The sequence below is a fragment of the Acipenser ruthenus genome, chromosome 36 (genome assembly GCF_902713425.1).
Source record: "Acipenser ruthenus chromosome 36, fAciRut3.2 maternal haplotype, whole genome shotgun sequence".
In the NCBI taxonomy this organism is placed as follows: Eukaryota; Metazoa; Chordata; class Actinopteri; order Acipenseriformes; family Acipenseridae; genus Acipenser; species Acipenser ruthenus.
Genome location: NC_081224.1, coordinates 11367738 through 11386156, shown reverse-complemented (window position 1 = coordinate 11386156; position 18419 = coordinate 11367738). Strand labels below are relative to the sequence as shown.

The window sequence follows — 18419 nt, the reverse complement described above, 5'->3', positions numbered from 1 at the left end:
CTTATTAAAATCCCAGTCTTGAACAGATACATTTGTTTTCAATATTATGTAATCCTTGATTTGACTTTAGTGTAAAATAATCTTATACAATGACATCACTAATAACAGATTTTATACGACTGCTGTTAAGCAGTAATGGTACACTGCTAACATCATTGCCTTGATCGTACAAAATCCTGGCTTCGACTCTGATCTATTTTAAGCTCCCTTTTATTTAAATAAATATAATTGAACACATGCTTTTGAATCAACTTTTTTTTAAGTTGGCTGCCCTAACATATCTTAAAGAGTAAGTAGCGGGGCTCTGAAAATTCTAGCGTTACATGCCCCCATGTGTTGCTACAACTGTTTAATAGTCCTAATATTTTTAATTTACGCAAAGAAATTCAATGCTTCCTGAATTTAAAAGTATGGTACTGTGACATGGTCCACAGTTTGGGCACCCCTGTTCTAAGCTGGGCAGGTGAACGGGCTGGCTTGCACAGACATACAGATCTGGCAGAAACACCATTAAGTTCATACTGTTTCAAACCAAATAAAAAAAAAAACACTGGGGCACTTGAACATCACATTTTGAAAACATGTATATATTTTTAAAAGCATAAATACGTGACCTACCTGAACAGATCACTCCAGCATCATCAGCGTGATAGATGCTGTTCCCATCCCATAAAGAAGATGAGCAGTCCCACATTGCAGACTCTGAGCCATTGCAGTAAACACCATACAGCCAGATGGGTCCAGAACCTTGTCCAAAGTAAGCATTGAGCAGTGCAGACTGAGCAGATCCACAGCCCAGCTGTCTACACACAACTCCAGCATCTGAGAGATCCCATCCATAATCATACACTGTCCCCCACTGTCCCTGATGATAAACCTCCACTCTCCCAGCACAGGGACTGCCTCCACCCACCAGCCTCACAGCATCATAACCTTCAAGAGAGGAAAGGAACACAGATTAAAGAGGCCACAGTGAGAAGGGGACACTATCTTATACAATCAGTATACAGGAAGGTAGGCTTTAATAGCCCTGGAACCTGCCATCTGTTAAAACATTGTGAAGACTCCTTCTATTCATTTCACTGAGCTAGCTGACATCAGAGCTAGCCTGGCATTACCCACAATGGACAGAGCAGTACTCGTCACCTGGTAACGATATCAGTTCTGCACTCAAAAACTGCATTAAGGTTGGGGTCCTGGATTTACACAACTCTGATTAGAAAACTAGTTTGTGATGTTAGTAGCCTGAGGCATTCTGAGTATTTGATGTTAGTTTGGTAAAGTCAGCACTATAATGTTCTCCATTTACTCTATATTGTTAGAATTTTACATCACCGACAGGCTTTTTTTGAGGGCATTCTAATAGCTAATGGTGGTCAGTAGTAGCTAGGTTGTGTTTCACAGTTTTATTTTATGTGGTGAGGATGGGGTCTACAGTAAGTCCTGTAAGCCCACCCAACAGGTGTTTATGTTATTGCTCCGAGCCCCCGGTCATGTGACCAGAGTGATGTCTGACACTCTAAATGGTGCCAGAACAAACACTGACAGACGATTCAGATTTGTCGGCTGCTCTCTGCGATTGGTACTACTGACAATTACAGGTGGTTCATGTTTCACTCGTCTGTGAGTGATTGCTGCTCTCAGCTCGTCTCCTGACTGCCAGCAGTGTGATATTCTGTGTTTCTGTTTTGCTCAAGAGCACATTCCAAGCCCTCCTATATTTTGGTAACATCCCTGTCCCCTGAATAAATTGTGTCACAATGTTATATATTAAAAACAGATAGATTTATAAAGGTGTATATACAATTGAAATAAAAGAAAAAAACTTGTGCACATCATTAAATCCAATAGTCAATAAACTTAAGTCTCCTACCTGAACACTGCACATAAGCTTGGTAACTGCAGTTGTACAGACTCCACCCAGCTGATGCACAGTCCCACAGGGCTGACTCTGAGCCACTGCAGGAAACAGAATCCAATCTGTATGCCAATCCAGAACTAGAACTGTATGATGAATACTTTCCATATCCACAGTCCAGCTGCTTACACACAACTCCAGCATCCACTGTATCCCAGCCATTATCACAAACTGCCCCCCACTGTCCCTGTTGATAAACCTCCACTCTCCCAGCACAGGGACTGCGTCCATCTTCCAGCCTCACAGCATCAGAGCCTACAAGAAAAGGAAGGGATTCACAGGTCACGTTATATATAAAATTAAATGAGCACAAAAGATGTAATTAAAAATCCATCCCACAGGTGCAGATGTGCCTCAAATAGAATCAGTTTACTACCAATGCAGACTGGCTGTGCGGGACAATTACTCTTTATTTTGCCTTAACTCATGTTTCTGCAATGGTTGCAGAAACATATTTTACACTTGGTTGTAAATGGATAATATTTGTGGTTTCAATGCACTTGTGGGACTGATTATTCATGACAATGTTTTACATACAGCATATTTAAAAACAGATGATTATGTATTAGGGATACCAAGGTAGTACATAAGAACATAATAAGAACATAAGCCCTCCCCCCTGGGCGGCGCGCGGCTAATTGTGCGCTCCCGTCTACAGTCGGCAAGAGTGTAGCAATTCCCATGCTACATAATATGGGCGTAAGTCTCACCCACCTGTCCCTTTAATTAGGGTCAGTAGCCTGGCCAGGTTAAAACGTCATTTCCCATAGTTCCTTGCAACCACCCTCTGTTCATCCTCTCTCCCCATTGGCTCATTCAGATTTCCTCCCCTCCAATCTCAGAGCTCCTTAGTAGCCAGCACTTGTATTAAAGCTGGCTAATCAGGCCTGAGGGAGACTCCCTTTCTCAGAGGAATCCATTAACTTACAGCATTTTCTTTACTTAAATTTCAGTGAATCCATTACCATCCTTAGATAATTCCAGTGCATCAGTTTATTTTCTTTCGTTGCTGCGCTTTGTATAAACTGCTCTTTTTGTTTTCACTGTTACTTGTTTAAGTTTAGCTGTTTTTCTAGGTCTGTTTAGTGTTTGTTGTTTTATGTGTGGCAGCCTCCATTTTTTCCTGATCCTCCTGATTTTTTCCAAACAACTGTTCACCATTCAACTCAACACTACTGGACAGTCTCAACAATTTCAACGTACTCAATGTTTTCAACCTTCTACAATCACCATCATTTCGGGACACTTTGCTGGACTGCCTTATTTGTGGGTGAGATCATTTCTTTTTTGTTTGGATTTTTTCTACTTTAATTTGATACTTTGTTTCCTGTATTTTTTGTTATTTTGTTACTTTGTATGGATTTCAATTACCCTGCTATTACTGGACTTGTTGGGCCTACCTGTCATTTTCCCACCATTGCCATAGAGACTGTTAAATGTAATTGTTTCCACAAGTCACTGTTTTTCATCTGTATCTATTTATTTATCCTTGGTCTTTATCTGTGTGTGTTGTGTTTGTGAGTGTGGGTTTATTGGAGACCCTCCGGACACTACATTCATTTCTATTTGGTGATACTGTTTAGCCTTCTGTTTGTTCCTACATACTTATCTGTACCAGCTTTATTCTTACCTGTTACCTGCAATTATTTGAATTCCTTTCTTATCATTATTCATTTCATTCATTTGTTCATTTTTTCATTTGTTGACATTATTGTTCACAATAATAAACCGATTGTTCGTGAAATTGACACCTCTGACGTCCCTGCTTTTGCTGTCTGTCACTCTTGCTGACTTATTTAGCTATAGGAATAGGGCCAGTAGTATCTCCTTAGGGAGGACAGTGTAACTGCTTCTCAGTTGTGCAGAGTGATCGTTACAGAATTGGTGGCCCGTACGGGGACCCTTTGTGTCATTAAATTCATTTCTAAATTCATCAGTTTAAATTGTTGGGAACTTAATGTCAGAAATGGAAAATCAGACCTTGACTTCGCTAAACTTCTCTGAGATTGGAGATAGACCCCATGTGACTATCAGAGAGCCTATCACAGAGAGAACCACTCGCATTAGTGACCTGTACATTACCCAGGAAGGGGCAGATCTTTCTGGAGGCGATGATGATGAAGGGAACCTTACTGACAGTGTTGCGATAGTGCAATTGACTGAGCACTGTTCCCATCTCACCGACCGTGTTGAGCAACTGGAAACACAGCTGTCTGAGTTACAGGAGAGCAGCATTAATCGTGAACAGGTCCTGCGAGGTTACATCGAAGGATGCTTCGCAGATATGGAGAATCGAAGGCAAGAGGCCCTTGATGAAATGGATCTGGAAGTGGTGAAGTGCCTGAAACGCCGGGATGTGCTGTGGGGAGAAGAGCTGAAAAAACTCTTCAAAAAGACCAGCACCCCTCGTCTACCACTTTCTTTGCCGTCTCTCTCCTCTAGAAAGCAGTCTGCACCACAACAATTCTCCTTTGACGGTGGGTCTGCTGATTACCATGGCTCCAGAACTGAAGGAAGTCTTTCCCAAGCAAAGCTGCCCATTAAAATCAACTTCCCAGAGTTTGGCGGGGAGGCCAGCAGCGATGCCATTGACTTCCTGGACAAATGTGATGAATTCCTAGCGCTACGACCCATGACACCCTATGAGATCATGGCAACCATGTCCAGTGTGCTGAAAGGCTTTAGGTGTACAACAGACCTAGACTGGTATAGGAGCGACTTGCTTTATTTTTGTTAATTTATTTTTGTTATATTAATAAACACGGACTGTGTTGGGAGTTAAATTGTTTGGACATTGGGTTATTACACACTTTGCACACCCTGATCACAGCTTGCCGTCCTCCACTGTCCTGGCTTACTGCCCTGTAGTGTGAATATGTCCTGAGGCAGTGCCCTGGCTTTCTCACAAGTATCTTGCCTGTTCTTAAGTGTTCACTATGTCTCGTGTAGGCTCTGGCAGACTTTGTCCTTATTAAAATCCCAGTCTTGAACAGATACATTTGTTTTCAATATTATGTAATCCTTGATTTGACTTTAGTGTAAAATAATCTTATACAATGACATCACTAATAACAGATTTTATACGACTGCTGTTAAGCAGTAATGGTACACTGCTAACATCATTGCCTTGATCGTACAAAATCCTGGCTTCGACTCTGATCTATTTTAAGCTCCCTTTTATTTAAATAAATATAATTGAACACATGCTTTTGAATCAACTTTTTTTTAAGTTGGCTGCCCTAACATATCTTAAAGAGTAAGTAGCGGGGTTCTGAAAATTCTAGCGTTACATGCCCCCATGTGTTGCTACAACTGTTTAATAGCCCTAATATTTTTAATTTACGCAAAGAAATTCAATGCTTCCTGAATTTAAAAGTATGGTACTGTGACATGGTCCACAGTTTGGGCACCCCTGTTCTAAGCTGGGCAGGTGAACGGGCTGGCTTGCACAGACATACAGATCTGGCAGAAACACCATTAAGTTCATACCATTTCAAACCAAATAAAAAAAAAAACACTGGGGCACTTGAACATCACATTTTGAAAACATATATATATTTTTAAAAGCATAAATACGTGACCTACCTGAACAGATCACTCCAGCATCATCAGCGTGAGAGATGCTGTTCCCATCCCATAAAGATGATGAGCAGTCCCACATTGCAGACTCTGAGCCACTGCAGGAAACACTATACAGCCAGATGGGTCCAGAACCTTGTCCAAAGTAAGCATTGAGCAGTGCAGACTGAGCAGATCCACAGCCCAGCTGACTACACACAACTCCAGCATCTGATAGATCCCATCCATGATCATACACTGTCCCCCACTGTCCCTGTTGATAAACCTCCACTCTCCCAGCACAGGGACTGCCTCCACCCACCAGCCTCACAGCATCAAAACCTTCAAGAGAGGAAAGGAACACAGATTAAAGAGGCCACAGTGAGAAGGGGACACTATCTTATACAATCAGTATACAGGAAGGTAGGCTTTAATAGCCCTGGAACCTGCCATCAAAGCTGTTAAAACATTGTGAAGACTCCTTCTGTTCATTTCACTGAGCTAGCTGACATCAGAGCTAGCCTGGCATTACCCACAATGGACAGAGCAGTACTCATCACCTGGTAAAGATATCAGTTCTGCACTCAACAACTGCATTAAGGTTGGGGTCCTGGATTTACACAACTCTGATTACAAAACTAGTTTGTGATGTTAGTAGCCTGAGGCATTCTGAGTATTTGATGTTACTTTGGTAAAGTCAGCACTATAATGTTCTCCATTTACTCTATCTTGTTAGAATTTTACATCACCGGGCATTCTGATAGCTAATGGTGGTCAGTAGTAGCTAGGTTGTGTTTCACTCTTTTATTTTATGTGGTGAGGATGGGGTCTACAGTAAGTCGTGTAAGCCCACCCAACAGGTGTTTATGTTATTGCTCCGAGCCCCCGGTCATGTGACCAGAGTGACGTCTGACACTCTAAATGGTGCCAGAACAAACACTGACAGACGATTCAGATTTGTCGGCTGCTCTCTGTGATTGGTACTACTGACAATTATAGGTGGTTCATGTTTCACTCGTCTGTGAGTGATTGCTGCTCTCAGCTCGTCTCCTGACTGCCAGCAGTGTGATATTCTGTGTTTCTGTTTTGCTCAAGAGCACATTCCAAGCCCTCCTATATTTTGGTAACATCCCTGTCCCCTGAATAAATTGTGTCAATGTTATATATTAAAAACAGATAGATTTATAAAGGTGTATATACAATTGAAATAAAATACTTGTGCACATCATTAAATCCAATAGTCAATAAACTTAAGTCTCCTACCTGAACACTGCACATAAGCTTGGTAACTGCAGCTGTACAGACTCCACCCAGCTGATGCACAGTCCCACAGGGCTGACTCTGAGCCACTGCAAGAAACAGAATCCAATCTGTATGCCAATCCAGAACTAGAAGTGTGTGATGAATACTTTCCATATCCACAGCCCAGCTGCTTACACACAACTCCAGCATCCACTGTATCCCAGCCATTATCACACACTGCCCCCCACTGTCCCTGTCGATAAACCTCCACTCTCCCAACACAGGGAGTGCCTCCACCTTCCAGCCTCACAGCATCAGAGCCTACAAGAAAAGAAAGGGAGTCACAGGTCACGGTATATATATATATATATATATATATATATATATATATATATATATATATAAAATTAAATGTGCACAAAATATGTAATTAAAAATCCATCCCACAGGTGCAGATGTGCCTCAAATAGAATCAGTTTACTACCAATGCAGACTGGCTGTGCGGGACAATTACTCTTTATTTTGCCTTAACTCATGTTTCTGCAATGGTTGCAGAAACATATTTTACACTTGGTTGTAAATGGATAATATTTGTGGTTTCAATGCACTTGTGGGACTGATTATTTATGACAATGTTTTACATACAGCATATTTAAAAACAGATGATTATGTATTGGGGATACCAAGGTAGTACATAAGAACATAATAAGAACATGAGCCCTCCCCCCTGGGCAGCGCGCGGCTAATTGTGCGTTCCCGTCTACAGTCGGCAATAGAATAGCCTGGACTCGAACCGGCGACGTCCAGGCTATAGGGCGCATCCTGCGAGTCCTATAATTTTTTAACTGTCCTGTTAAATTAATAAAATGATCTGCATCATGGTGTAGTCACTGGCATTGCTTCATTATTAAACACGCAACAAAAATAACTACTTGCGGAAATTATCAGAACCAATTTGTTTGTACAACTGGCCAGTATTCTAGTAGCTCAACACAAGCAACACATCATTCAAAAAGTGTGTAAAAACTTTTAACATGAAATTGTGAAAATGAGTTATTAAAAGGCATAAACTTTGATGGGGATGGAATGTGTGTCTCCTACCTGAACAGATCACTCCAGCATCCTCACTGTGACTGCAGCTGTGCACCCCCCATCCCCTTGATGCACAGTCCCACACAGCAGACTCGGAGCCACTGCAGGAAACAGAATCCAGCCAGATGGGTCCAGAACCTTGTCCAAAGTAAGCACTGCCTGGTGCTGACTGAGCAGACCCACAGCCCAGCTGACTACACACAACTCCAGCATCCACTGTATCCCACGCATCATCACACACTGTCCCCCACTGTCCATCGTGATAAACCTCCACTCTCCCAACACAGGGATCGCCTCCATACACCAGCCTCACAGCATCAGAGCCTTCAAGAGAGGAAAGGGAGTCTGATTAAAGAGGCCGTGGTTAGTTGAGTTTAATATCCTCTAAATAAATGGGATTGTTACAGCTTCATGTTTCCAAATACACAGAGCAGAAAGGTAGACGTTTGCTTACCAGATACGCTGCCAATCCAGAGAGATGCTTGGATGGTCACTAAGATAAAGAGAAAAAAAATGTAAAGGTTTAAAAAAAGTAATGTGAAGATTTGCTGCTGTATTCTACCCACTCTCCCAAGCCCCCATAAGATCACATGTATGGTTCATCTGTTGTCTGTACTTTGTTTTAAATGCGTATGTTAGCTTTTGCTCCTTTGTAGTCCCTTGATGACATCGTATCCCTGAAGTGAGTGTAAGGATGGGGACAGACAAGCTGAACTCTGGAGAAGGGGATTCTTACTCATTCAGAAGGAAACCTACTTATTCATGGTAAGACCCTTTCTTCTACTTATACTGTACTGAATTGTACATCTTCATGATCGGCAGGAGGTGACAGCATTATCATTTACAATTGTCGCACAACCCCTATGCCACGTGACTTTGCATCAGAACAGCTGTACAAAAAATGGTGTTATTTTATCAACTGCTGTCTGATTTCACATTTGCTGGTGGCACCTTCGCACTGGCCCTTCACTCTCATCAGACTTTCCAAAATACAGTGCACTGCCCCACTAGTAATGATCTTTTCAGCAGTGATGCATTCTGTTTTCATGAAGCACTGAACTCATGTCAATGCTATTGCAAGCACGCACACCCCCACCCCCCACCTTTAAGCAGATACAAAAACAGCGGATGACATGCGCTTGTATATTTGGGGCTGTATGTGTAAGGACTGCTCTTGTTATGGGGTGTTCTTTTACTTTCATGTATTTTAAAGATTTAACTTTTTTCTCTCACATGCACTGACTACCATGACTGTTTATTTCTCCAAATGTATTTCAATTTATTAATGCTGTTGTTGTTCTACCAACACTGATCTCAGACTGTGCACCAATGATATATTCTTTAAGTTTTATCGCTAATGCAACTTGGGCCACAAGGTGGCGCTTCAATACCCCTAATTCTGTAGGAAAGATCCACAGCGAGGCTCCACCTTGCTAGCCCAGCCACATTAAGTGCTCGGTCAACAGCATCAAATACTGTAAATTGCTTTTATTCGTAATGAGAATCCCTCTGCTTTTTAATTATCAGAATATATTTCTTTTCTTAGGAATGTCATTATTATTATTTTGACTCTGCTCTGTTTTTATAATTGATTTTTATCTTTGTTTATTTACTTTGTTATTGATTTTGTGTCTTATGTTATTTTAAAACTAAAAACAACTAAAACATTGTTCACAAAAAAAAAAAAAATCACAAAAGAATCATGCCAAAAGCTCATTGACAAATATCCTAATTGTTTAAAATAGGTTATTATTGCTAAAGGTGCCTCAACTAGTTATTAATTTAATTTTCCTTGTCAGGGTATGAATACTTTTGAATGAGCATTTCTGGAGTTTTGCTGAAATAAATAATTGTAGACATCTATTTCTTGTAACTTTTTTTCCTCATCCACAAAAGCAAAACTTTTGCTACCAAAGATTTTTCCTATAATTTATTTTCAAGAAATTTCTAGAAATGATATGTAAACTTTTGACTACAACGGTGTATATGTAAGGTATAAACCAGGTATAAATCAGTTTCTCGCAGACACTTCAAATCCAGGCCGGTAATTCGGGGGGTGGGGTCTGGCCTTGTCGTTTCCTGCTTTTTTAAAAGTTTTCATGACTGACAGGAATACGTTCTTGCTGGTTTTAAACTCTCTGTCAGCAGAGATGTTAAAACATCTACTGTTAAAATATCTATTTAGTCCAGCTCAGTGTTATAAAACTGTAGACTGAATACTGGTCCCCAGTTGAACTTCTTACACTGGCATAAAATTCCCTTAATGTTGTTGAGATTTTTTTGGATTTATTTCCATAAAATGAATGTCCATATTTTTTTCTTTTAAGTACATTAACCAGCCCATTGCTCTAATGTCCGGCACACAATGAACCAGTCTAATGCATTTAACCCATTATTATACTCAATGAAAAATACTTTAATCAGATCATTAAGAAAACAAATAACCCAATAAACCATGTTTTTTTTGCTTTTCAAAAGGATCAGAGAACATTTCCACCACTTTTACTTTGTTTAAACACCTTCTAATCTCTGATGACGTGTCTTTGAAGTCCTGGATGAGTAACTGTAAGAAGCGCTGCAGTAGAGATGTAAAGACTGGCTCTGGGTGTCTGAGGTGGGGTGTCGGGTTCAGGTGAGCACCTGCTGATTTGAATTCAGTGTTTTTGATTATATCTGATTATCAACAAAGCAGAATTAGCGCCATAAACAATCTCATTTTGTTCCACATCGAAACCACACATTTGAATCGGGGGGTGGGGGGAGGGTTCTGGATGAATTGTTTTTACTACCTTGCAGATAGCTTCTCTTCAAACGCATTCATCTCAAGGCAGCGGTTTTCAACCTTTTTTTAAACGGTGCCCCTTCTGTCTGGAGGTTTCAGCTCAAGAGCCCCTTTACAATGTCCACTCTACTGAATGGTGCCGCAGTTGCAATAAAAGGCAGAATAATCTGATTAACACATTTATTTCCCCCCATTTTATTTCATATGTAATTTGTGACAACAGTTTGGAACTGACAAATTGCTGTTTTAGGACAGAATACCAAACAGTAGGCTTAATTCTTAAAACGTTCAATTAGAGGTATTTGGATGTATCGAATCCCTACGGAAACACACGTATTTGCTTTCTATTCGGCAAAGTTATAAATAATCCAAAAGAGTCTGCAGTGTAAACGTTTATCACGTTACCATTTACTTCCCATCTCAGCAGAATTGTGTGCCATTTAAAATGTTTACAGTATCAATAACATGAATTTACAATGATAAACGTTTTATTAAAGCCAGCATAAAGATGATCTGGATGCTCGCTGTCAAACACCGAAAGCAAATTCAACCAGCCGTTATTACTGTTGTTAAAATGCAGCCGCTCCTAATAAATAAAACAAAATCTGTCAGAGTATTGTGATTATTATTTATATAAACCGGAGCATTTATACTTGGAAAAAGTGCAAAAAGATTGTGCTCCACTGATTTAGTATTCAATTATACAACAAGTTAAAAACTGCAAAGTTCAGGAGCACTCCCCATCGCCAGAGCCCTGAGCAGCACAGAGCACTCCCCAACGCCAGAGCCCTGAGCAGCACAGAGCACTCCCCATCGCCAGAGCCCGGAGCAGCACAGAGCACTCCCCATCTCCAGAGCCCTGAGCAGCACAGAGCACTCCCCATCGCCAGAGCCCTGAGCAGCACAGAGCACTCCCCATCGCCAGAACCCTGAACAGCACAGAGCACTCCCCATCGCCAGAGCCCTGAGCAGCACAGAGCACTCCCTAATGCCAGAGCCCTGAGCAGCACAGAGCACTCCCTAATGCCAGAGCCCTTAGCAGCACAGAGCACTCCCCATCGCCAGAGCCCTGAGCAGCACAGAGCACTCCCCATCGCAAGAGCCCTGAGCAGCACAGAGCACTCCCCAACGCCAGAGCCCTGAGCAGCACAGAGCACTCCCCATCGCCAGAACCCTGAACAGCACAGAGCACTCCCCAACGCCAGAGCCCTGAGCAGCACAGAGCACTCCCCAACGCCAGAGCCCTGAGCAGCACAGAGCACTCCCCAACGCCAGAGCCCTGAGCAGCACAGAGCACTCCCCATCGCCAGAGCCCGGAGTCATCTTGGGCAGCAGTGTGGAGTAGTGGTTAGGGCTCTGGACTCTTGACTGGAGGGTCATGGGTTCAATCCCAGGTGGGGGGACACTGCTGCTGTACCCTTGAGCAAGGTACTTTACCTAGATTGCTCCAGTGAAAACCCAACTGTATAAATGGGTAATTGCATGTAAAAATAATGCGTAAAAAAATAATGTAATTGTATGTAAAAATAATGTGATATCTTGTAACAATTGTAAGTCGCTCTGGATAAGGACGTCTTCTAAGAAATAAATAAATAGCAACTATACTATGCTAACCTGCAGGCAAAGAAATATAAATGCATAAAATAAAATAAATGCATTTATTGTCAATTCAAATAGCCCAAAAAGAAAAAAAAAATTGCCTCACTATTGGAAAATGGAAGATTCCCTGGGGTAGAACAGATCTCGTTGCCCGGCCCGACTCCTGGTTTATCAGTATTACTGAGTTCTTGTGGTCCAGTATTTGAACTGTAGATAAGGTTCTTAGAAATGAGTTAAATAAACTTCTATGTTATAATGATTCTGAAATCCAAACATGCTTGTGGAGTGATTTGATAAATCTATACCCCTCCAGGGTGAGCCTGGACTTTATTCTTAATTTTTTCTTTTTTTTAAATGCACGCATTTGACACAAAAAAATTATCTTCATACAATATAACCATGCTTCCCCACTGCTATCCAGTACAGTGATTGAGTGAAATAATTCAAAAAGTACGCATGTGTCTTTGTGCACACACAGTATAGATCAGGTTAAAGAATCGGACACTGGCACTGAAAGTGTGAATTCACAACCCTAAAATAAAAGAAATGGGATTAACACAAATCTTCCTGATCGGAATCTAAAGAATTGTCTTGTGCAGTGGGTTTGAACCCTGGTCCTGCTGGTTTTCATTCCAGCTGAGCTCTCAATTACTGAACTACACCCTTCATTGAACTGATCACATGCTTAATTAGACCTTTTTAATTGCTTTCAGCTCTTAAACAGATGCAGTGTTCAAGTTATTTAGTTTCAAGTTTATTTTTTTACCAATTTGTTTGTATTTTACAACTATAAGGACACAAACTTAAAAAAACATGACTAATTCCTGAATTATTTCCTATAAGGAATTAATGAAGTAACTCACGCATTCACATATCTTTTAATATGAATTGTTGTTTCGGTACTTACCTAGAAAGAGAGTGGAGAGATATCTACGATCCATGCTGATAACTGCCCTCCAGTCCCCAGTCAATGGTACCTGGACTGTGACACAAGCTCTAGTGATTGACTTTGAATCTTCTGCGTCTTGTGTCACAGCACTGCCCACAATCACCATTGACTGCAGCCAGTCCACATGGAGACTGACAGATATCACCAGCACAGGGCCAGAAATAGGAGCACACGATGTGCTGTCTGATTAGATAGGGCAACACAATACTTCAACAAAAGACACACACAATATCAACTGATTTCACTATGTAACACAATTTTTGTTCCTGGGTAGTAAGTGTTATTTCCTAATTGCTTATGCCTCAAAAGTATAGAAAATGGCTATTATTCCCCAAAAACTTTGCTTTTGTGACCAGGACAGTGATATTTTGAAATTTACCTATTTCCAATGAGAAAACGGGCAAATTTGTGTCTTTTCGTTCACATAAAGTCAGAAAAAAAACAACATATGAATCCAAATTAACATGTATTTATACTAAAGTAACACAAAAATGACTACAAAAGATTTAGAAGTGAGTAGTTTTTCGAGATTTACGATTATACTGTAAATCACTTTCACGAATCAGCCCCCAAATGAAGTCTCCCATCATATTCTCGTTATACTGTCCTTCATTGACAGCTCATCCAGGAGCCTCAAAGCCGTGCTGCTCCATAATGGTAACAAGTACCCGTCTCTTCCCCTGGCTCACTCGGTGCACCTCAAAGAGGATTACAACAGCATCAAGACCTTGCTGGACGCCTTGAAGTATGATGAGTACGGCTGGGACCCCCGGAAGGTGCTGATGCCACCACTGCACATCAGATTGGGCCTTATGAAACAATTTGTCAGAGCTCTAGATAAGGAGTCGGCAACCTTCAAGTACCTTCAAGACTTCTTCCCTAAGCTCTCTGAGGCAAAGCTCAAAGCCGATGTCTTCGTCGGTCCACAGATAAAGAAGATCCTAGAGTGCAATGAATTCCCCAAGAAGCTCACTAGTAAGGAGAAAGCGGCTTGGAACAGCTTTGTCGCAGTGGTTCGGGGCTTCCTGGGCAATCACAAGGCCGAAAACTATGTGGAGCTGGTTGAGACTCTGGTGAAGAACTACGGCACAATGGGCTGTAGGATGTCCCTCAAAGTCCATATCCTTGATGCTCATCTTGATAAATTCAAGGAGAACATGGGAGCGTACTCGGAGGAGCAAGGAGAGCGCTTCCACCAGGATATACTGGACTTTGAACGCCGCTACCAAGGACAGTATAACAAGAACATGATGGGAGGCTACATTTGGGGGCTGATTCGTGAAAGTGATTTACAGTATAATCGTAAATCTCGAAAAACTACTCACTTCTAAATCTTTTGTAGTCATTTTTGTATTACTTTAGTATAAATACATGTTAATTTGGATTCATATGTTGTTTTTTTCTGACTATGTGAACGAAAAGACACAAATTTGCCCATTTTCTCACTGGAAATAGGTAAATTTCAAAATATCACTGTCCTGGTCACAAAAGCAAAGTTTTTGGGGAATAACAGCCATTTTCTATACTTTTGAGGCATAAGCAATTAGGAAATAACACTTACTACCCAGGAACCAAAAAAAATAAATAAATAAATTGTTACACGGTGTTTTCAATGGCAATGTTATACACCAGCACACTGTGTGAAGTATATGACAGCAAATTGGCTGTTTCCAGAAAATCAGACAGTACCATTGGTGTACAGTAATGCACAATTAAATAATTGTGCAAATCAAAATGATTGCCATTGAACTTATGAAGTTAATTTTAGCATTTTTAAATGCATCACTGTTGAATGTTTAACCCTTTAAGGTATGAGATATGTGTCCCACAAATAAAAATCATGCTAGCTTTCTTATTTTTGCAATGAGGGGGTGCATGAAACAGAGTTTAAAATGTACTGATGGGTTGGATCTGGTCATCCACACGGTCAGTGTCCTCCTTGCGATGCTCGAGTCGATCTCAAATGGATTTGAAGAAGAAACTGTTTGAACAATCAATTCCTTGTGTACGTGGAGGGGTTAATAGTTCTGGATGCTTACTGAGGAGCCTCGCTGCTGCTTGGAGTTTTACAAGAACTCAGACTCCGAGACTATTGTGGCTTTCCTTCTCAATCAGTACCTCTCGCATTTAACATCTCTCTGTAAATCCCCCACGAGACCTTTTGAATGCAGTAATCTGGAAATGTAATTAAGAACAAACCTTACCATGAAGATCAGACACACATTGACCACGATGTCTTTGTTATTTACTGTGTATAGAACAATCTGGGACCCGTGCAATGAGTGCAATCCATATCAACTGAGATTTACTGAAATTATTGTGTTATTTGAAGGTTTTATTCATTGAAACGTGAACGTTTGTCTCCAACACCACGTTGATGTAACTTACAACTGTGTAGCGATGCTCTGCTGTCTCCCAGGATGCCATTGCAAAGGAGACGTTGCATCCCACTTGAGCAAATCCTGGTAAAACACTTTTAAAAAAGGGGTTTTATAGCAGGAAGTAAAGAAAAGCAAATCAGTTACCCTAATGTGAAAAGAGTTCTGTTCTCTTCATGCAAATCAAGCTCAAACAAGCATCCACAGAGGCTCATCATTTGCAATGCAAACAGATTACTGAGAAATGCTAGTGTGTTGCAGGGTTACAGATTCAGGAAACAGGAGATATGAGAATACTTTCTCCAGCCCATTACAATGAACCAACACCAGGGACACACCAACAATCACCTGATACCTAACTGCAGTACCAACCTCAGGGTCAAACTGACCATTTCCTCTGCATGCATGGGAAGATGGAAGTGAGGAAGGAAGAGAATTTTTATACTGGATTGTAGATGCAACATTGACAAAAACTGTGTCTCTGTGCGTGTACGTGTGAGTGAGTGTGTGTGTGCGTGCGTGCGTGTGTGTGTGTTTTGTGGCTGGCAGCAGAAGAACAGCCTGGGGCCAAGACTGGCTCACTGGAATGTTTAATTGAGTAATTAATTCCAGGTGGGAATTCAAATATCAATAACCCACTGGCCACAACCTATAAAAGGGAACAAAGCAATGTTTGTAGGTAGAGGCTTTTACATGTTTAACTGTAGTTTGCACATCGGTACCGTTGTATTGTTTTCCCTTGAGGGTTAATACTGTAGCGATTTGGTACTACATATCCAGGACCTGGGTTAAATCAAAAATATGGCAGCTCCTGGAAACGGAACTTGTCGTCTCAGAGTAATTGCCCAGTTAGTTGGGTATCTTTCACATGAATTGCAGTTTTAAAATGAATGTTCTTGCCTCTGCCATTGTCACTGCTGTCCTGACTGAATGCTACCCTGCCTGTCACACCTCAGAATTTCTAAGCGCCTAGCCTGGGCGCAGCTGTGTTAAGGGTGGGGAGGCATTGCCTGACTTTTCTGGCTTCAGGACGCGACACAGGAACTCGCAGCAAAAGGAAACGTGTGTTCCTCATGCGATTCCTGTGCCAATGGCAAATCCAGGAACTGACCTAGTCTCACAGCGTTTAAATGCATATTCGATCACGGTGCAGCTTGACAGACAGTAGCCACTCATACAAAATGTGTACTAGGAAGACATGGAATCCCGCAGGAAAAAGACAGATAATGGCCCACAATTTACAAGTGAGGAATACAAGAAATTTGCAAGAGAGTGGGAATTCAAAACACACAGCTGCTTCACCTTGAAAATCGACAATGGCTTAGCAGAGAATATAGGCTTCTTCCAGGAGTGGTTCCACAGAATGGACGGGAGTGATCCGTACCGCAGTATTCTAGAATAATCTCAGCACTCCCATTGGTGAACGTGGCTCAGCAGCACAGATACTCATGAGTAGGAGGCTTCAATCTAAACAGCTGTGCTCTAAATGACTGCTACTGCCCAAAGGACACTAAACACCAGCAGAAATGAAAAATAAATAAATAAACTATAGCAAGCTGAAGGACAGTTTTACGGAGGCTAATACGTGCTGTGTGTTCTTGAGGAGGTGTAATAGAGGTACTGACCATAATTATGCTGCCATCTAGTGGACCGCAGAACGTTTTCAGTTGAATAAAGTTGACTGGATAGTTTGGAAGCTCCGTGTCGCATTTTAAAAGAAACATGACATGACCTGGATTTTATTCTGTAATACAACCGATATGTTCATGTCGATTACAAGGCAAAACGAACAAGGTGGTTTATTAAAACATGAACTTATTTACAAGACAGACTGGTAAAGATGATATTAGCAGCAGTAGAATAGTCTAACTGAATCAGTTAAAATCACGACGTTTGTCACAGCAAAGAGTTAATCGGAGAGCAATAGAAAATGGAACTGGACATTACTAGGTAAACATAAAACAACAATTATTCAAATACAAGCTAACCAAAATAATTATAAAGTGCATAAAAACAGCGACACGCGTGCTCTACGGTATTGCTCAAGACGATATAAACAGCATGCCATAGATTTGAACTGATAGCCGAATTCAGTACCTACCTACTTTATGAGTGACACAAGAAAGAAAATAGAGGACACTACCACGCACAGCCTGGGAGGGGATGGTTTCATTCTCCCATCGATTCCACTTCATTTATCAGCTGTGTTGTTGTAATCAGCACCAGCAATTAATTCATCAATAAACCATGTTAATGCTGTGTAACAACTTACCTTTGTGCAGTAACCGAAAAAGCGATCATAAGATCGCGTCATTGCAAACGGGTAACGCTGTTTGGATTATAATTATTTTTGAAAGGACATTCTGTTTTCCTTTTGAAGCGTTTTTCTTTTGAGGAAACCCTTGGACTGGACATTTACTTCAGACTTCTTTCTTTATGTTTAAACGGGCTCTAAGCCCTGCATTAGCTCGCAAAGTACACACGTGTTTGTAAAACCAGGTAAAACTGTTTTCACCGCGGTGTGAGACGTGTGCCTCCTTCTCATGTCTGTCAGCCATTGTGTTTTCTTCAGTATTTTTTTTTTTATCGTTTTCCTTTGCATTTTGAAAAGTCTTTTTTATTATCTAAAGTATTGCAATTACGGTGTTTCGGTTTATGTTGCTGATGTTGTGTGTCACTCAATTGTAGTCCCAATTAAGGAGAAGGGATGGATAGTGCGCTACTCTGTCCACAATAAAGACATCACAACTTAATTTCTAACTGTACTTTTGAAAATAAATACTTTTATTTTTATTTAAGAAAAAAATCTATTCAAGCGTCACTCCCGTTGCTGGTTCAAGTTTGCTTATCTCTCTTGTATCCCTAGCACTGGGTTTTATTGTCTTCAGTAGAAAGGTCGCG

General features: G+C 41.0%; 1 protein-coding gene across 1 annotated transcript; it reads right to left on the bottom strand.

Moving 5' to 3' along the window:
* Window positions 1-2072: 2072 nt before the first annotated feature.
* On the bottom strand, window positions 2073-9059 carry LOC117966848 (deleted in malignant brain tumors 1 protein-like; the record flags this gene model as incomplete). The annotated part of the gene is made up of 6 exons (XM_059007928.1): window positions 9044-9059; window positions 8265-8303; window positions 7820-8134; window positions 6740-7039; window positions 5504-5818; window positions 2073-2173 (listed from the first exon to the last, which is right to left on the bottom strand). Coding segments are annotated over exons 1-6 (1086 nt in total), but the record flags the coding sequence as incomplete, so codon positions are not given.
* Window positions 9060-18419: the final 9360 nt, after the last annotated feature.